This window comes from Vicugna pacos, chromosome 25 (assembly GCF_048564905.1).
Source record: "Vicugna pacos chromosome 25, VicPac4, whole genome shotgun sequence".
In the NCBI taxonomy this organism is placed as follows: Eukaryota; Metazoa; Chordata; class Mammalia; order Artiodactyla; family Camelidae; genus Vicugna; species Vicugna pacos.
In genome coordinates, this window is record NC_133011.1 from 1,079,539 (window position 1) to 1,100,915 (window position 21,377).

General features: G+C 37.4%; 1 protein-coding gene and 1 pseudogene across 1 annotated transcript; both read right to left on the minus strand.

The window, feature by feature from the left end:
• Window positions 1-264: 264 nt before the first annotated feature.
• LOC140689135 (ATM interactor pseudogene) lies at window positions 265-2,538 on the minus strand (annotated as a pseudogene).
• A 5,586-nt stretch (window positions 2,539-8,124) lies between these two features.
• On the minus strand, window positions 8,125-9,069 carry LOC116277050 (olfactory receptor 2AK2-like). Its single transcript, XM_031670918.2, has one exon. The coding sequence runs from the start codon at window positions 9,067-9,069 to the stop codon at window positions 8,125-8,127; it is 945 nt and encodes a 314-aa protein (XP_031526778.2).
• Between the last annotated feature and the right edge of the window lie 12,308 nt (window positions 9,070-21,377).

Below are 21,377 nucleotides of genomic sequence, written 5' to 3' on the forward strand. Positions count from 1 at the left end.
CAATCTGATGGCGCAGTATCAGATCTCTTTAGATATTATCAGGAAACAGGAATTTCTAACAAGCACTGTCAAAAATATTTTAGGTGCAATTTAAGTCATACTTTGACTAAAATGTTTTGAAGATTTGAAAAGTTTGTACCCTAGTCCTGGTGAGCTTGGCTTCAGCTAAATGGCTAGATGGGTTTTAAAGGTGTGAAATACAATTTTTTTAAAGAAGGGAAGACTACACTGAAAGGGCAAATGTAGGCAACACAAAAACAATCATTTTTAGATCAACATCTTACACTTTATGATACACTCACAAATTTTTACACAAATTTCATGTTTACAAGTACAAAAGGCAAAGAACCTCAAAGAATCGAAGTAACTGTATCATCAACTACATTCAATAGAGTTAATACTGTTGTCCCCACTCTCCACTTTCTAAATCCAGAAGGGAACTGTAAATGCCACCCCACAATGTGGACTCCACTTTTAGAAGTTGGACACTGTGTGTAGTTCTGCACACGTCTGGGTTTCAACAGAGCTGAACTGAGATTCCATTGTGTTCCAGGCCAAGTCAGCTAGAAGAAAGTCGTCCATTGCTGTTTGAGTTTCATTGCTGGTGAAGAACAAGCTCCCCAAAGTTTCAAAGCCAGAATTCATGGTCTGTGTTTCTGTGCTGTTCAACTGAACTTTGCTTTCTAAAGCAGGTATGTTTTTAGCAGTGGAGATTCCTTTGGTTTGGGTCTCTGTGTCAGAGGAATCAGTACTCATGGAAAAGCTGGAGTGTTTCAGAATACTTCCCAGAGGCAGATGAGGGCTACTGTCTAAAAAGAAGTTTAAGTCCATCTGTGTCTGTGTGTCAAACATTTCAAGGCCTAAGAAGTTAGAATTTCCCCTATAACCATAGGACTGGGCAGAGGTGTCTGCAAGTAAGAAGTCAGTTTGGGTCTCTATGTCCAGTGATTCCAGGACTGGCTCAGTGGTCATGGTGCTAAGCTCACTCTCTTCAGTTTGAGTCTGGATATTTGAGGCTGAAAAGAACTCTTCAATATCAAAATCAATTGTGGGATTCTGGGTTGGGCCAGATGGGAGCTGGCTGTCAGGTCCAGAATTTGTGTCAGACAAAAGACTACGATTGTCCAGTGTCTGACCAGGCAGATTACTCGACAAGATATTTTCTAGATCACTTAATAAATCTATGGTTTGGGTCTGATTATCTGTCATGTTCTGTGAAGGAAGCAGACTATTGTGTGCACTGAAGTTTCTAACTGGTGCGGATTTCTCAATATCTTGATGTAAAGTCTTAGGGTGGTTCTGAGGTAACAAACCATGAGTCACGGTCTCTGTTACCAAGCTGCTGCTTATAATACTGTCTGCAGAAACGCCGTATGATGAATGGACACTCTCAAAAATATCTCCACACATTACAGCTTGGTCCATCTGCACTCGATCATCTGTTGGACTTTGCATCCCACTGGTTTGAGTTTCTCTAGAGATCCCACCTGACTGGAAACAGGCATCTATAAACGCATCAGTCTGAGCAGCAATAGATGAGGTTACCTTAGAACTTGGAGGTGTTGTCAGAGTCTGCTTTCTGGCAGTAGAGTTGCAAGAGTCTTCAAAAGAAGCCACCAGCTTTATTTCTGAAGTTTCCAGTTCTTGAGTATCTGGTCTTGGGGTTTGTTGGCTGCTCAGTGATTCGACGGTCTTACTGGACAACTTCTGGTTGTGCAGGCAGTTTTCCATTTTCCTTTTCTTACTAGGTGGATCCCTGTGTTCTGCAGGGATCTCATGGCCAGTTCGGTAGACGTGGGACTGCAGTGCAGTTCTGCTGGCATAGGGACAGCCGCACGTGCCCTGGAAGGTCTTGCCACAGTCTTCCGCATGTCTTCTTAAGTCCCATTCAGTGCTGTAGGAGTTGCTGCACTTGCTGCATATATGTTTCTTTTCAGCATGCATTTTCATAAAGTGCTGTTTTACGAGAGAAAATTGAGAAAATGGTCTGTCAGGGCCTCGAGGGCATCCTTCAATTGGACAACAGTAGCATTTCGGTACAGTTTTCAAATCTCTTCTTATTGTTGGATTCACTCTGCCATCCTGCAGGCGGTGGCTCTTGACCAGGTGCATGTTGAGCGCGGGGCTGGTGGGCAGGATCTTGCCGCAGCCGCGCACCGTGCACAGGGTGTTGGTTCGCACCGCCCGGGGCCGCTCGCTCACCGACGGCTGGAGGAGCTCCCGGGCCGGCGGCGCCGGACCCGCCGGCTGCTGCCTCGCAGCTGCGAGTCGCGGCCGGCAGCCCCTCAACCGCCCAGGGGACCCGCGCGGGCCCGAGGCGGCGGCGGCTCCCCCGGCGGCCGCCGAGACGGCCGGGGGGCCCGAGGCCAGAGCCGCGGGCACCGCCGCCGCCGCCGCCTCGGAGGCCGCCGTGGCTCCCGCACGGCAGTCGGCCGAGGTCAGAAGAGCCCGTACTTTAATAACTTGGTTACTACAATTTGGATGCCTCGCTGGGCCTTGGGTCCCAAGAGGGACTGTTTTTCCATGGGTAACCAGCATTGCATTTTAACAATATCAGAACTGGGGGCACATAAGTAGCTCTACCGGGGACCTCAGTGTCCCAAACAGAGAAGTCCTTTCACCGTTTAAGTCCAGCAGGGATTCGGGGCTGGGGCAGGCAGCAGCGTGGGCAGGCTTGCTCACAGGGTCTGCGGGTATGTGGGCTTGATGTTTGGGTCTACATTAAAATTGTATGCTCACTTGACTTTCTTTTCTCCAGGGGAGAGCTCTAAAGAAGAGGAAATGGGGGATGGATACACCTCAAGTGGTAGAGTGCCTATTTAGCATGCATGAGGTCCTGAGTTCAATCTCAAGAATCGCCTCTAAAGTCAATCAATCAACTTACCCTCCCAACAAAAAATATAATAAGTTAAGAAAAAAAAAAAGAAGAAGAAGAAGAAGAAGAGGAAAAACCTGTCCCGTGAGTCATGGTACTAGGTAAAGAGTGACTCAGGTAGAGTATAAAGCTCTTCCTACCTTCTTCAATGCAAATTTTCCAATTTCGGTGCTCCACTTGAGTCTATAAACTCTCCTTTGTAAAAGCGTGTTTTTGAATGAATGATTATTTATATTCATGTTTCTTTGAAGGGATTCAGGCTGGAATCTTCTATTCCACCATCTTACTGACACCATACCATGTGTGAACAGGTCAAGACAGCCCCGTATTCAGTCAAAGAAGCACTGAGCAAGTCCCTCATAGACCACCAAACGCCAGCAAATGCAGATGAAAATTTGATTCTGAAATGCCCCTATAAGCTGAAAAAGTGCACCAAAAAGAGGTGGGTATTGTGGGCTTTTTGAATGATGGCCATTCCGACTGGTGTGAGGGGATACCTCACTGTAGTTTTGATTTGTATTTCTCTGAATTACTGCCATTGAACATTTTTTCATGTGCCTATTGACCATTTGTATGTTTTCATTGGAGAATTGCTTGTTTAGGTCTTCTGCCCATTTTTGAATTAGGTTATTTGCTTTTTTCTTAAGCTGTGTGAGCTGTTTATATATTCTGAAAATTAAGACCTTGTCAATCTCTTCTTTTGCAAATATTTTCTCTCATTCCATAGACTGTTGTTTTGTTTTGCTCATAGTTTTGTTTTCTGTGCAAAAGCTTATAAATTTTAATTAGGTCCTATTTGTTTATTCTTTCTTTTAATTCTACTTCCTGGGTAGCCTGCCCTAGGAGAACATTGCCAAGATTTATGTCAGAGAATGTTTTGCCTATGTTTTCTTCTAGGAGGTTTATAGTACCTTGTCATGTTTAAGTCTTTAAGCCGTACTGAGTTTATTTTCATGTATGGTGTGTGGGGGTATTCTAATGTCATTGATTTACACGCAACTGTCCAATTTTCCCAACACTATTTGCTGAAGAAACTGTGTTTACTCCATTGTATTTCTTGCCTCCTTTGTCAAAGAATAATTGACCAAAAGCCTGTGGGTTTATTTCTGAGCTCTCTATTCTGTTCCATTGATCCATATGTCTGTTTTGTACCAATACCAAGTAGTTTTGATTATTGTAGCTCTGCAGTATTGTCTGAAGTCTAGAAAGTTTATTCCTCCAGCTTCATTTTTTTCTCTCCAGTATTGCTTTTGCAATCCTGTGTCTTTTAGGTTTCATATAGATCTCACTGTGGTTTTGATTTGCATTTCTCGAATAATGAGTGATGTTGAGCATCTTTTCATGTGGCTGTTGGTCATCTGGATGTCTTCTTTGGAGAGATGTCTCTTTAGATCTTCTGCCAATTTTTCAATTGAGTTGCTTGTTTTTGATATTAAGGTGTATGAGTAGTTTGTATACTTTTGATATTAGTCCTTCGTTGGTCACATCATTTGCAAATATTTTTTCCCATTCTGTAGGTTGCCTTTTTGTTTTGTTGATGGTATCCTTCGCTGTGTAAAAGCTTTTAAGTTTAATTAGATTCCATTTGTTTATTTTTGCTTTTATTTCCATTAATCTAGGAACTGGTTAAAAATGTGTTTCTGTGATTTGTGTCAAATAATGTTCAGCCTATGTTTTCCTCTGGGAGTTGTATAGTATTGGTCTTACATTTAGGTCTTTATTCCATGTTGAGTGTATTTTTGCACGTGGTGGTAGAGAACGTTCTAATTCCAGTCTGTTACAGGCAGCTGTCTGGTTTGCCCAGCACCACTTGAGGAGACTGCCTTTTCTCCATTGTATATTCTTGTCCACCTTGTTGTAGATTAATTGACCATAAATATGTGGGCTTATTTCTGGATTTTCCTGTTCCGCTGATTTTCATTTCTATTTTTGTGCCAGTACCATATTGTTTTGATTACTGTAGCTTTGTAGTATAGTCTGAAGTCAGGGAGCATAATTTTATCAGTTCTATTCTCCTTTTTCAAGACTGACTTAGCTATTTGGGGTCTTTTGTGTTTCCAGACAAATTTGAACATTTTTTTCCAGCTCTGTGAAAAATGTCATTGGTAATTTGATAGAGATTGCATTGAATCTGTATATTACCTTAGACAGTATGACCATTTTAACAATATTGATTCTTCCAATCCAAGAACACATATATCTTTCCATCTGTTTATGTCATCTTCAATTTCTTTCATCAGTGTCTTATAGTTTTTGGGATACAGATCTTTTACCTCCTTGAGTATATTTATTCCTAAGTATTTTATTCTTTTTTTGTGTGATGGTAAATGGAATCGTTTCCTTAATTTCCTTTTCTGCTACTTTGTTGTTAGAGTATAGAAATGCAACTGATTTCTGTGTATTAACTGTGATTCCTGCAACTTTACCAGATTCATTGATGAGCTCTAGCAGATTTCTGGTCACTTCTTTAAGGTTTTCTATGTATAATATCATATCATCTGTGAAAAGTGACAGTTTTACTTCTTGTTTTCTGATTTGGATTCCCTTTATATCTTTTTCTTCTCTGATTGCTAAGGCTAGGACTTCCAAAAGTATATTGAATAAGAGTGGCAAGAGTGGGCATCCTTGTCTTGTACCTGATCATAGAGGAAATGCTTTCAGCTTTTCACCATTAAGTATAAAGTGAATTGTGGGTTTGTCATATATAGTCTTTATTATATTGAGGTATGTTCGGTCTATGTCACTTTTTAGATAATTTTTTCATAAATAGATGCTGAGTTCTATCAAAAGCTTTTTCTGCGGCTATTGAGATGATCATATGGTTCTTATTCTTCAGTTTGTTAATGTGGTGTATCATACTGATTAATTTGAAGATATTGAAAAATTCTTGCATCCATGGGATAAATCCCACTTGATCATGGTATATGATCCTTTTAATGTATTGTTGCACTTAATTTGCTAGTATTTTGTTGACGATTTTTGCACCTATAGTCATAGGTGATATTGGCCTATAATTTTCTTTTTTGTGATATATTTGTCTGGTTTTGTTATCAGCATAATGGTGGCCACATAGAATGAGCTTGGAAGTATTCCTTTCTCTGCAAATTTTTTGGAATAGTTTGAGAAGGATAGGTACTAATTCTTCTCTTAATGTTTGGTACAATTCACCTGTGAAACCACCTGGTCCTGGATTTCTGTTTATGGGGAGTTTTTAAATTACTGATTCAATTTCAGTGCTGGTGATTGGTCTACTAATATTTTCTGTTTCTTCCTGACTTAGTCTTGGCAAAGTGTACTTTCTAAGAAATTGGCCATTTCTTCTAGGTTTTCCTTTTTGTTGGCGTCTAGTTGTGATCCCTTGTATTTCTGTGGTGTCAGTTGTGTCGTTTCCTTTTTCATTTCTGATTTTATTAAATTGGGCCCTCTCCCTTTTTTTCCTGATGAGTCTGACTAAAGCTTTATCAATTTTGTTTATCTTTTCGGAGAACCAGCTTTTAGTTTCATTGATCTTTTCTATTTTTTTTAATCTCTATTTCATTTATTTCTGCTCTGATCTTTATGGTTTATTTTCTTCTACTAACTTTTTTAAAATTGAAGCACAGTCAGTTACAATGTGTCAATATCTGATGTGCAACACAATGTCCATGTCATGCATATACATACATATATTCATCTTCATAGTCTTCTTCATTAAAGGCTTTTACAAGATATTGAATATAGTTCCCTGTGTTATACAGAATAATTTTTTTAAATCTATTTTTATATGTAGTGGTTAACATTTGCAAAACTCAAATTCCCAAATTTGTCCCTTACCACCCCCTTTCTCTGATAACATAAGATTGCTATGTCTGGGAGTCTGTTTCTGTTTTGTAGAGGCGTTCATAGTGTTTATTTTCCTTTTTTTTTTTTTTAGATTCCGCATTTGAGTGATATCTTATGGTATTTTTCTTTCTATTTCTGGCTTACTTCACTTAGAATGATGATCTCTAGGTCCATCCATGTTGCTATAAATTGCATTATTTTATTCTTGTTTATGGCTGAGTAGTATTCCATTGTATAAATATACCACAACTTCTTTATCCAGTCATCTTCATCTTTTGATGGACATTTAGTTTGTTTCCACTATTGTAAGTAGTGTTGCTATGAACACTGAGGTGCCTGTGTCTTTTCAAATTACAGCTCCCTCTGGATATATACCCAAGAGTGGGATTGCTGAATCATATGGTAAGTTTATTGACAAAATGAAAATAAAATATACAAAATGGGAGAAATATTTGCAAGTACTATGAATGATAAGTGGTAAATATCCAAAATATATAAAAAGCTTATACAACTCTATATCAAAAAAAAGTGGGTAGAAGACATGAATAGACATTTTTTCCCAAGAGACATTCAGATGGCTAGTGGGTACATGAAAAACATGTTCAACATGACTAAATATTAGAGCAATGCAGATCAAAACAACAGTGAGGTATCACTTAACACTTCTCAGAATGGCTATCATCTACAAGTCTACAAATTACAAATGAGGTATGGAACTAGCCTAAGTGTCTGTTAATTTGTTAATGGATGAATGAGAAAGTGTATATATATATATATAATGGAATATTATTCAGTCATAAGAAAAAAAGGGAAGTCCCGCCATTTGCAATAACATCAATGGACCTTGAGGGCCTTATGCTAAGATAAGCCAGAGAAAGAAAGAAAAATGCTGTAGAATATTACTTATATGTGAAATCTAAAAGAGCTGAACTGACAGAAACAATAGAGCAGTGGTTATAAGGAGCCTGTGGGGCAGTTAGGGACATTGGAGAACTGTTGGTCAAAGGGTACACTTTTGCAACAAGAAGATGAGTAAGTTCTGGAGCTCTGATGCACATCATTGTGATATATACTATAAATACCTAAGGGAAAATATCTGAAGTTTTTCTACCATAAAATAAAATGATAATTATGTGATGTGATGGAAGTATTAGCTAATGCTATGGTGGTAATTATAATATTTAAATGTATTAAATTAATACATTTAATACATTTACACATCAAACTTGTACAACGTTATGCACCAATTGTATCCTAATCAAAATATTAGAACCAAAACAAAAAGACCATTATTACTCCATTTATTTCATAAACACTTCTTGGAATATACACTTACACAGTATTTTTAGAGTTGATATATTCCCAAACAGTATTACAAGCACAGCTTTTTAAGTTGTTTGATCTCAATCAGTAAGGAGTTCCTGCAGTCAAATTTTCTGTACGAATATACATAGTCCTATCAGTCTCCTCAAGGCCCCGATGACATCTTTATTCCTCAGGCTGTAGATAAATGGGTTCAGAAGAGGTGTGATCATGGTGTAAAACACTGCTACCACCTTATCCTGTTCAGGGGAATGTATGGAGTGTGGCATTGTATAAGTGGAGAGAGTGGTCATGTAGAACAGACTTGCCACAAGCAGGTGAGAGGAACAAGTGGAGATCGCTTTTGTCTGTCCTTTCCCTGAACTCATCTGGAAAACCACAGAGAGCACACAGGCATAGGAAGCCACAATGGCCGTGAATGGTAACAACAGAATAATAAGGCTGCTCAGGAGGATCGTATGTTCATACTGAGAAGTGTGCTGACACACCAATGGCAACAGGGATGGGACTTCACAGAAGAAGTGGTTGATGAGTCGAGATGGACAGAAGGGAAGTTGAAATACATACACCGTATGTATTAAAGAGTTGACAGAACAACTGGCCCACACACACATGACCACGAAGCAACAGATCCTCTTGCTCATGAGCACAGGGTAACGTAAAGGATGACAGATGGCCACGTAGCGATCATAAGACATGAACCCAAGAAGAAGGACTTCAGTTCCGCCAAGGACCGTGAACACAAATGTCTGAATCTCACAGCCTAGAAAAGTGATGGTCTTACTATTGGACAGAAAGTTAACTGCCATCTTGGGCACAGTGGTGGAGATGTACATCATGTCGATGAACGAGAGCTGACTGAGGAGAAAGTACACTGGAGTGTGGAGTCTGGGGTCCAGTCGAATGAAAAGAATCAGTGTGATGTTCCCCATCAGAGCCACTGAAAACAGGATGGCGATGGCAATGAAGAGGAAAGAGTCCATTGGACCATACTGGAAAAGACCGAGAAGTGTAAAATCTGTTTCAACCGTTTGATTTCCTGTTTTCATGTCTTAAATAAAACTACCAAAGCTGACAATATTTAAGAATTCCATGTAGCAATACTGACTTCCCTGTAAGAGAAAAAAATGTTTATTAAATGTAAGAAAATTTTCTTGAATCATGTAGGTGAGTATATCTTCCTCTACTGAATACACTTGAAATCTTTGTCTATTAAACAATAGCCACTTAACAAATTCTAAAGTAAAAAATTACTGAATGTATAATTAATTATATTTTGGAAATTAAAGTAAGATACACATTGAGCTACTTGCTCACATAAATTATTTTTCTGCCTTTGTAAATATCTTCAGGGTGATACACGGTGCTGTATTCTCTAGCTGTGAGCATAGTCTTCTACTGAATTCAATCATATAAGTAATGAAATTGTTGTGACAGACTGTCATATATAATTTTTAAGTATTTACTGCATTTCTCTATTTTGACTTTATATTGGTTAATAATTTGTATAAAGTATAATAACACATTTAGCCTTAATTAATTAATTAGCATTTATTTCTTCCTGTGAATATACAAGAGATTTAATCAATTAAGGGAAAAAAATACAACAGACATGAGGAAAATCTTGAGTATGAATTAATAAAATATAAACTTAAAACTTACTAATTTAACATTGACTCGGGTAGCATTTAAAAATGGTTGAATCGAAGCAAATTTAATTTTTCTCCTTTTAGTTTCTGACACAAACCTGTCGCATGTGTATTTCCAGAGCAAATAATGTCTAACTAGACACTCCTGATTCAAAAAATATTTAATAAAGTTACAGGAAAAAATTACAAACGTTCTTAGATTTATTGTGTAGCTCTGCTATGGGCATGATGCACTGACAGTTTCTGAAACTAAATATGAACCAAACTGATTTTCCCCATGAAAAATTTATAGCTATTCTCAATCATGACCACATATGACTGCCAGGCTATCTACATAAGAAAATGGGAAGGATGAGAGAAAGTCAGCCAACTGTGTCAGTAACAGGCTGCTATATTGAAAAATAATAAGTGTATTAGTGATCTTTGAGAAAAAGTTTTAATACAGATGAGTAAGTGAGAAACCAAAGGACAGTGTGAGAAAAGCCTGGAAGATCTTACAAGTATGTCTTTGTAAATACAAGAATTCATCTATACCTTCTTTCCAATTTATTTCTTAAATTATCATGAAGTATGTCAGATCTCAAAAAATACATATATAATAATAATACCAGCCTAAAAAGAGAAAGAATCAAATATCCCATATTTATCTAAAATAAAACTGTATTTAAGCATAAAACAAAATACCCCCTAAGATTAATTGCAAAATCCAGAACAGGAGGGAAGTACATGTTAAGGAGGAATCTGGACCCACCTTGAAAATTTTAGAGCACTTACTGTAGGTAAATGGGACAGAAGCATAGAAAATTCCCTTGGCAGTCCTCGTACACCATCAAATGTCAGAGAGCCAAAAAATTATTGGATGCAAGTCAATGCTTCTCTCTCTCTCTCTCAGAATCAAAACCCTTCTGTTCTGCACCTGACTGTGTTCTTTAATGTTGACAGGAGGGTTGATTTTTCAGTTTCAGCCGTGCATGAAAGAAATGAGAATTAAAGGCTACCACTTACTTCTCAATCAAGGCAGAGACTTAGACAATTACTGATGTATTTGTACAAATTTGAAAGTAATAGTTAAGTCTTCTTTTAAAGCTACTGCAAAACAAAGATAAGAAAATCAAAACAGTTTCAATGAACGCTAGCCAACATTGGTATCGAAATATGACAAAGCAGAGGACTGACAATAATCACTTCTGAATTAAACATGCAAATCTGATTATAGTTGGGACAAGCAGAATTCCATGATCCATCATGAAGTTATAGTTATCTGTAACAGCCAAGCTGCTGTAAACAAAGTCCCACTAAAAATAAACACATCAGTGAGTTAGGTACTACATGCTAGAATATGTTTCAAAAATAATTTGATCTGATTGAAACTAATTCTTAATAAAATATTATTAAACAGGCCTATCATAGATCCTTACTCCAAAGCACAGTGTTTCCATCTGAAACAGTAAACACTGATATAAAATAAAGAAGAATACTTGTTCAATTCAGAAAATTCAAAGAAAATTAAAGATGCATTTTCTAACATAACTGCAATATTTTTAATATCCTAACCCAGGAAGAAAGATACAAATAAAAATAGCCATAACAAAAAAAGACAGAGGTAATGATTGTTTTTTGAATATTACTAAAACTAGTAATATTCCTATAGACTATCATTCTCCTCATGGCAGTCTAAAACATTCTCACATCACTAATAGAAAATTATGATAATTAAATATAATGATTTATATGTTTATAATAAAAATCAGCTTATGGTTTTAAAAATAAATGCAATAACAGATGTAGCCTGTGATTTATGGGATAGGATAAACTTCATCAGACAGTACTTCTCAGTAAACTAGTTAATGGAAATAATCCGACATAAACTTCAAAGTTGTATATGTCAGATTATCATCTAATTATGGTAATGAATACCTGGGATTAAATGATCAAGCTTAAAGAAATCTGAAAAATGTTGACAAGAGAGCAAGAGGAGAAATGCAACCTATGGGATTTTACAGAGTTAAACTATTAAAACAGTGGAAAACTATTCAGCCATAAAAACTGACAACATAACGCCATTTGCAGAACATGGATGTCCCTAGAGATTGTCATTCTAAGTGAAGTAAGCCAGAAAGAGAAAGAAAAATACCATATGAGATCGCTCATATGTGGAATCTAAAAACAAACAAACAAACAAAGAAACAAAGCATAAATATAGAACAGAAACAGACTCATAGACATAGAATACAAACTTGCGGTTGCCAAGGGGGCAGAGGGTGAGAAGGGACAGACTAGGATTTCAAAATTGTAGAATAGATAAACAAGATTATACTGTACAGCACAGGGAAATATACACAAGATCTTATGGTAGCTCACAGAGAAAGGAATGTGACAATGAATATATATATGTTCATGTATAATTGAAAAATTGTGCTCTACACTGGAATTTGACACAACATTGTAAAATGATTATAAATTAGCAAAAAAATGTTAAAAAAAAAAACAGTGGAAAACTTGTCAGATATTCACCTCATTACTTTCAGAGTGTAAGCTGTGGGTGATCTCGACTTAATCAGAATATTAACACGCAAGACTATTTTGTTTAAAACACATATTTATTATTCTTTTTATCTCTTTTCAGTCAGGACAGAATTCTTAAGCCTTTTTATAAACACACAAAAAGTTATCTTATTAGGCTTTCTCTCACCTCTGATTCCGAAGATAAAACATACTGTGGTAAGTATCAAACACAATTAATGGTGCAAAACCCTCTCCATAAAGCTGAAGAACTCAATTTTTAGGCAATTCTACCTATTATGTGTTATAAAAAGGCAATCATTTGATAGATGAAGGAAAGTGCTACCATACGTGGTAAGTTCAGAAGCACCTAAAAAACACCCTGTATCTTCTTACCCCCAGAAGAAAGAAATCTCCCACGTCCCAACTTCCTGCTCCAATACCCAATCACTTCTCTGACAATTCCCTGGAATTTTGACCAAATTCCAAATGAGAGGTTCAATTGACATTAATAAAAAAGAAATATATTGAGGATTGGAAATTTTTATGATACTGTGTTCACCAATAGGTTTAAACAGATTCCAAACTCCAATCGTAAAGGAGTCTAATTATAGCATGGCTCATACATTAGATAATGGCTCAGACCTTTAATATGAGCTAAGAAATTAAAATAACACCGACTTCAAGTGTATTGTCAACCAAAACCAGAACCTTGGGCACGGAGAGAAGCAATAACAGCATTTTTATTCACTATGGTAGATTTGAGAACTACTTTACTATTATTAAACTCATAAACTGAAAATCACAAATTTCTATCTAAACAATTTTATCAAAAGGCAATTGAATGTGTACTTATTTTTATCATAATTCAGCCTCTCCACATTCTTATCCTTATCCACGTATATAGTTCTGCATGGTTGCCCTCCAACTTCCCTTGAATTCTGAGTTCTGTTTTTATTAAAAATCTTTGTTGTAGAGTTAATTAAATGTATTAGCAACTAATTTGGGGGAATTGGAAACTAAAAATAAGTAGAACTGAAAGCCAAGGATACAAAAAATGTGCTGCACTTAATATTACCAGGCAACAATAAAATAAAGTTTGAAAAATGGAAGTATTGAAAGCTAACACTGCTGTGGAGCCACACAGCTCACAAAATATTTATTTTAATAGAACTGTGTAAAATTCTCACTAGATGTTTGTACTTTTTGAAGTAGTTAACCTATTTTACGTACTTTCATCATACCCAAAATATTGTTACAAGTGATTGATTACATGTTAAGCAGAACATAAAAATCTGAAGATAAAATAAGAAAGAGACGTATTCCCTACCACAGTTACAGATAAAAGGATCCTCTTGGGGTCGGGTTCTCTTAAGTGGAGGATACACAGCACTACTGAATCCTGGTCCCAGCTCACTGAACTGAGATGCACCCCAGCTCCTTCGCCTTGGTAACTCTGACATGATGCAAATTCAATATATAAAATAAATCTCAAATACATACTATTATATTATTTTTGCATAAATAATACCTGTATAAACTAACCAGCCAAGAAATAGCCCAGATTAAAAATATGTACATGCAAGAAAAATAATAAAATTAAACTCTATGTAATCATTGAAGTAAAATACATTTTAAATATGTCTGAGAGTTGTCACATGCTTTTCTTTTAAATATGAGTTGCAGTAAACTCATCAAGGAACTACAGTGTCTTCTGACTGACTTCAGAAGAAACAGCAGTCTATAAACAGTTACATAATACCGAATTTTTGTTGTGGTGGTTGTTTTACTGCAAATGAGGCTTCTTTGCCTTCATCAAGCGATGCCCGTGATGCTCACCTTGAAAGCCTAGATCATCAGTTAGACAAACAGATCAATTGTCTTTCATTTCACAAAGCATCTGAAGTTCATTTCCACTGGGGCATATTGCCCCTGATACAGACATAAAGCTCATTCTTCTAGGGTATTTTATTTGGAATAAAATATTAATCAAGGGATGGGAGACAGAACTGCAAAATTAAACAGAAGAATGACCCCAGTTAGAGGCAGTCATGAGGGATTCACAGTAATTCATTTTTTGATAATCTTTTAAAATAACATTGTACTGAGGATCACAGAAAGACCACATGTATTCTTAATCTAGTTAATGTGGTAGCACTGCAGAGACTCATCAAAATAGATTATTAAAAAATCTATACTTTGAAACACACTTGAAGAGCTATTACTACACTATGACTTTGCAAGATTATTGGGTCCTTTTTTTTTTTTTTTGACTCAGACAATAAGTTTTGCCTGAAAATTCAGTGGAGAGCAGAATTTAAATGAAAGTGTCATTTTCTTGACCTTATGCCAGACTTTTAAAGTCTCAAAATAAAATGGGCCGGCTGCTTAATCATGAAACTTATATGTTGTTTGCAAAAGATCTATTGGGAAAACTTGGTCTCTAGTCCACAATTAAAAACATTGGCTACACTTCAGATAATGTTTTATTAGAGCTGCTGTCTACACTCAAAAAAAATGAGTTTTTTTTTTGTTTTATGTCATGTTTTATGTTTTATTGTAATCACAAAGATAGATTTATTCAAATGATTGTTTAACCAGTTAAAAATTAACATACAGTTCTTCAAAATTATCACTTAATTCTATTTTAAAAATATATAGATCAGACCCTAAGAATGACTGATATATACTTTGATATAACTTGAACAAAATAAGTATGATGTTTCAAGGAATTACATGACCCAGGAGATATTCTATGTTAAATATTGCAATAAATTTTTGCCTGCAAGAATCTTTAGACGATTACCATAGTCATTATAGTAGGAGACCCACATTTCTGAAAGCCCGCTGGTCCAATAAAAATGCAACCACTCAGGGTTTATTGTACCCAAGTTCATAGAAAGGAAGTTAGACAATGGCATGACATTCACTTAAAGTTATTCTGTTGCAACAGGATTTATTTAATCTAGGAAAATTAAAGAGAATTGAATTTTACTAAGTCAGTCTCTCTAAAATAATTCTACATGAGCTAAGATGACAGAGGCAACCCCTTTGCTCAGGTTAAAAACAAACAACAACAAATAAAAATTATGTACATATACACATATTCATACACATATGCACACACACATATAGTATTTCTACATATATGAATACACACACGTACATAAAACACAATAACTTTATAAGCAAGATTATGTAGGTTACACTTCAGAGGATATATACACGAACTTATTACAGCCTGTATTTAACTTGGATATAACTTTTTATTAAATGAGTACATATCTCTGTTTTCCCTAACTACAGTATGCAATGTTTTGTATTTGTTATATGTTCTATCACTTTTCTGTAAAATACCTTTTGACAGCTTCCTCAGGAGAAACTTCAGTGAGCAGACAACCATTGATTGAGCATTTTACGCAGAAACACGGGTATTTTAGAAGCCAAATGTCAAATTTTAAATAAAATTTTAAGTCCCTTTGATGGCTAACATTGCCTCAAATCCAATTACCGATGAAAATGTTTCTAGACTATTACTGGACAAATCTAAACACTTACACAATGTTGAATGAACTTGTTAAGAAAAAGAAAAAAGAAAAATACATATACAAAGTTATTATCATTTAGAGGAATAACGTTACTACAGTGAGGTAAACATGAAGTTACTAGGATATAACAATCATTCTATTAAAAAGTTCTGATCTTAGATTTCCATTTCTCACGAGGCAAAAAAAAAAAAGGCAGAATAAAATACAACAAGTAAAAACTACAAACTTGGCAGTAACTTAAAACCTTGTTCCTTGGGAAGAATCTGTTCATAAGGTGACAGCTGTAAATGGCCTCCTCTCTGACATAATATCAGTTATCTGCATACATACCTCAGAAAATCACCTTTTTAATCCACATTTAATAGTCTTCATGGTACACATTCTGATGAATACAGTATTCTCCCCATCAGAAAACAATTAATAATTGCATTATTACAGCTAGCTAGATTGACATCCTATGTCTTCCCGTCTCTTATGTGTGCTTAATCCACTCTGCAGGGAATTAAAGTTATAAATTTCAGGAGAAGGGCAACTGCTACTCTAAATCCTAGCATGTTTAAGCCCAGGGAAACATATGGTCATACGTGGAAATTTAAATAAAATTACTGCACCATAATATTCTTGCTTTATCCCAGCAGGACTATCATAGAAAGAGTTGTAACAGGGAAACCATATATTTATATTCTTGATAGTACACTGTAATTTCTAAGATTTAATTTGTATTGGAGATAAAGAAATGAGTGATGTCACAGGTAACCCCCACCCTTTCTCCCCGACCCTAAAACACACACGTCTTTTAAAACTATGGGATAGAGAGCTAATTTTTCTTACTTCCTCTAGTTGGCAGTATTGTTCAACCTTTTGACAATAGCAGACCTCCATGGGATAGGCAGTTTCGTGACAGTTTCACCATTTACTATGTTGCAATTATTTCCTCTGGGCTGGGAAGATAACTACTGGACTAGAAAACATTGTCTTTTTCGTAAGGCTGTTTCAAGCTGTTTGCCACTTAATGCCCACAACCAGCCAATAACCAATGATTTATCTGTTAGCATTCATTAGCCTGCCAAAGCATGCTCTTACCTTTCCCCTGTGCGTATTTATCCGTGTAAACAGCTAGAAGTCCCTTTAGATAAAGTCAGGGACAAGAATCTCTGTAAAAACTTGAAGAATAAGGGAAGAATTATACAGCAAGTGTACTTCGCCTCAGTTCTAGTCTGATTTCTTTTTATCGAGGAACTGATTCTGGTCAAAAAAAAAAAATCAGTGAGATAGTCTATTTTTCCCTCAGTTGGCTCAAACTAGGATCCTGTTTACCCAACCCAAACTATTGCTGGTTTTACAGAGTCTATAAGGACTGCTTAGGTGGCCAGAGATTTAAGTCCTACTATGCCAGGATGAGCTAACCATCTCTTGATGCAAACACAGGCTTGGATGTGGAGCAAGCACATAAACCTGTCTCCGTGGTCCTCTTGCAGGCCTTGCACCTGGCTGTTCTCCCATTCCTAGTGGACTCTGAGGATCTCCTTCACTTACAGCTCCTCTTACCCATCCCCAGAACAAAAGGAAAGCCGATGAAGTATCTTTTAAAGATTCTAAGTTTAAATACCAGCTCTGAATCTTTCTAGACATGGCAAGTTACTTAACAAACATAGGCTTCAATTTCCTTTTCTGTGAGTGAGGGATGTCATAGCGACAAACCTGTCTCATTGTTACGGGTGTCAGATAGTCTGTTACCACAGCCACTGCTCTGTTTGGTCCATGGGACCAGGTACAAAGTGACCAAGATGTCAGTGCAAGGGGTCAGATATGTGCTTCACTATATGGTCTTCCCCTCACCCTTCATCTACAACTTCACCTACAGGCTTCATGCTGCAGCAGCTGCATGTCCCATATGGTAACACTGGAGGTCATTTCGCTCCCCCTGAATGGTGTCATTCCCCTAGGAACACAGCCTGGTAGAGAGTAGTAAGCTTTGCACTCCACCTTATGTAGCAGAGTTGTCTTTACAAGTATAGTTGCAAAATCCACACGCATATTTGTCATCATTTGCTAAGGTGATTTCTGCCGGCTCGATTATCTGTAGCTCTGCACAGTGTTTATCCAAAACAATCATATGTTCTTAACATTGTGTCTCATCAGTGGACACATTTTATAGCCAAGGAAACCTAGCAGCAGGCTCAAATGCTTGGGATACACGAGTCTTCCCTAGAAGGGGTTGGCTTGATAAAGCAGTACGATGTTCTGCTGAAGGTCAGTTATGGCACCTGTTTGGAGAGAGCACGCTGAAAAGCTTGGGTCCCACCTCTGCCTGATGTGGAACACGCTTTAAAACAATGGCGGATGTGTGGTGTGACCCTCCCTTAGAGTGTACAGACTCAAGAAGGAATTGTAGGTGACTCATTCTTGACAATTTCTTGGAAGTATTTTTGGTCCAACACCATTTCACTGGGCTCAGCGGGCATGGAGGACCTGGTGTCCTTGGAGAGGTGGCTTCACCTAGGAAAGCAGTCAGGTTTCTGTTCAATTGAAAGCTGAGACTGCCTCCTGATTATTTAGCTCTTAATGACCAAACAAGAAAGAAAGATCACTGAACTAGATGGAGTAATTGACCCCAGTTATAATGGGGCATAAGGCAGCTCCCAGACAACACTCATACGTGGGACTCAGCAGCTCCACTGGGGCATCTCTGAAAACTCCAAGTCCGGGGACTGACATCAGCAGCAAAATAAAGACAAGGCCATAAGTACTCAGAGCCTGCAGAAATGGAGGCATGGGGTCACATCGTCACTGAGGTGCTGGCTGAGCATAAAGGGGACGTGGAATGCGAGCTGGGAAATGGCAGCCTAAGTTGTGCCTTTGTCCTTATCACCAGCTACAGAAACGGAGCAGAGCAGTTCGTTTATGCTGTTTACTTGGGTGTTTGCTGTGGTTTTCTGCACGTGCTAGCTTCTGTTTCAGATTTCAGGTGGAACTATCACCAGGCGATTCATTCTTCCCATAGAAGTGGCTGGTGAAATTTTTGTGTGCCCCCTGCCCTTGTGTTGGGGACTTGTACGTTGTACCCAGGCAAAGGAAAAGGGTGGATGCTGGGGGTCAAAATGTCCAACTGTTCTGGATCTCTTCTGCTTGCAGGCTTCACCTTCTATGGACAAAGCGAAGACTTCCCTCTGCCTCCTGGACTCCAATTGGGTTTGCAGTAGGAAGTCACAGTATATGGAAAGATGAGAGGAGCTTAAACTAAGAGTTCTCTTCTTGTAAGATCACTTCAGGTTGAAAATGTCCTTTTTTTGAAAAACTAATTGATTCTTTCAAGGCAGCTGTGTTAGCCCTTCATCGCTGTGAAACAAATTATCATACATGTAGTGACTGAAAACTAAACACATATTTATCGTCTCTCAGTTTCACTGGGTCATCAGACTGGGTGTAGCATAGCTGGGTCCTTTACAGTGGTACTCACAAGACTACAAACTAGATGTTAGCTGGGTTATCTCTTCATCTGAAGGCTCGACTGGGGGATATTCTGCTTCCAAGCTGTTGGCAGAATTCTTTTCCTTTGGGTTGTAGAACTTCTGACAGCTTTCTTCGTTGAGGCCAGCAGGAGTTCAACTCTTTGACCTCAGAGGAAGTTTAGTCTCTCATTTTAGGACCATCGTGTGATTAAGTCAGAGGCACTCAGGATAACCTTTTTTATGAACTCAAAATCAATCATCTTAAAACCTTAATTACAGCTGAAAAATCTTCACCTTTACTATACAACATCATTTAACCAAAAGAGTGACATCGTATTTGACTACTACATTTACCGTATTTGAAGGAAATCATAGTTACCACTTGCACCCAAGGGGAGGGCAGCACATGAAGGAGGTGTGGGCATGGAGGAGAAAGAGAACTAGTGACCCCTACGGCATCTGTCTACCACAGCAGCCACATTGGCAAGACCCTCTTTGATGTTCAGGTAATCATGTTCCATCTTTCAATCTTATTTTGAATGAGCCACCCTGCCTGATGGATGTCAACTTTTCACAGATGGAAAAAGGGAAGTGTAGAAATAATTAGTCATCTTTAAGGTTATAAAGTACAATAAATTAACTGGCTCATAAATGAATCTCTGCTCTGACTTTTCCAGTACCGGTGCATTTCCTAAACACTCTGATGCCTCCAAGAAGAAATGAAGGATGTTTCCGCCCATGCTTGCCCCCTTGATTAAGTAGATACAAAAAAAAAAGTCCTTACTAATTTAATTGGTATCATCATTTGTTGTTTTTGATTGACAGTTCTAAATTATTATAGTATCCAAGTCTATTATTTAGAATATGTTTTAAATCAATCACTTGTTAATAGGGGCTGATCTCCCCATTGCTCATGTGTATCCTAACAAATTTTTTAATTAGAATAGAGGATAATTCTGACTCTGTGAGTGGGAACACACGATTGCTCCTGCTTCTTGCTTGTCACAATCATCAATATTTGGTCTGTGATAATGGGGTGTAACTGACTGAAAACAAGGGTTTTATGGATGAAGTGCTTGACAGTATAGATGGCGTGATGGATGCGTTTTCCTACTAGCTCTCAATTTTGTCTTGAAATTAAAGCTGGATAGCTTAACTGCTGAGAGAGTAGAGAGGAAAGGTTATGTATTTTGTTTTGTTCTGTTGCGGTGAATGTTACAGTGGATGGCAGCAAAGAACAAACACTCACCGTGGGGCTGGAGTGGATTCTAACAGGTGAAGTTGCTGTTTGCCATCAGTGATGAGTCCCACATCAACTTCTTGTGACTTTTGATAAAATAATGTAAATAAAGCACTTAGCAAAGTACCGGGACAAGTAAACCTATCCTGGATAGTGACTTCTGTTACTTGCAACCAAGTGCTCATTTGCTCCTTCTGTATGTAAGTACAGAAGGACACATCTGCAGGAAGTGTCCTTCATCTAGAAGAAGACTGATTTCCCCACGTGTGCTCTGTTCCTCTATGTCGCCTGTCCCCTTAGGGAATTGCCTCCCTTCCTCCTTCATCCTGAGTCCTTTCTTGTCTCCTACACCCATTGCACCAGCAATTTAACATACTCTAGTGTCAGTTACACAGCGTCATATCATTGTGTGACAAATTAATTCATCCACTCAAAAATATTTCATGAAGTGGGGAGGGTATAGCTCAGTGGTAGAGCGCATGCCTAGCATGCACTGGGTACTGGGCTCAGTCCTCAGTACCCCCATTAAGAAAATAAATAAATAAATAAACATAATTACCTCCCCCCCAAGAAAAATGAAAAATAAAAATATTTCATGAAGATTTAATGCCTTCCTGGAGATGACATGTCCACAAGATTCTACATTCGTGGAGTTTGCACTTTGGAGAAATTTAGTTTTCTCTCTGATTAGCAAGAACTTTGTTTTTATAAGGGATGAAAACTTTTAGCAGTTTTTCTCTTGTGATTTTACTTTAAAATGTATTTATTTTTTATTATTTGACTTAAAATGTGAACCGGTCAAATGTATCAATACTTTACTTTCATCTACACATGCTACTGACTTCACAGCTCTCCTCTCTTTTAATTATGCTATCAGAGGACGTCAGCCTAACAGTTTTTCAGGGAAAGATATCTATTGGAACAAAGCTCATCCCTTCTTCTTCTCTAACTCGGAACTGCTTTATA

What these genes read in the sequence shown, in the direction of transcription:
- LOC116277050 (XM_031670918.2), bottom strand. Translation starts at nt 9,069, where the DNA reads ATGAAAACAGGAAATCAAACGGTTGAAACAGATTTTACACTTCTCGGT.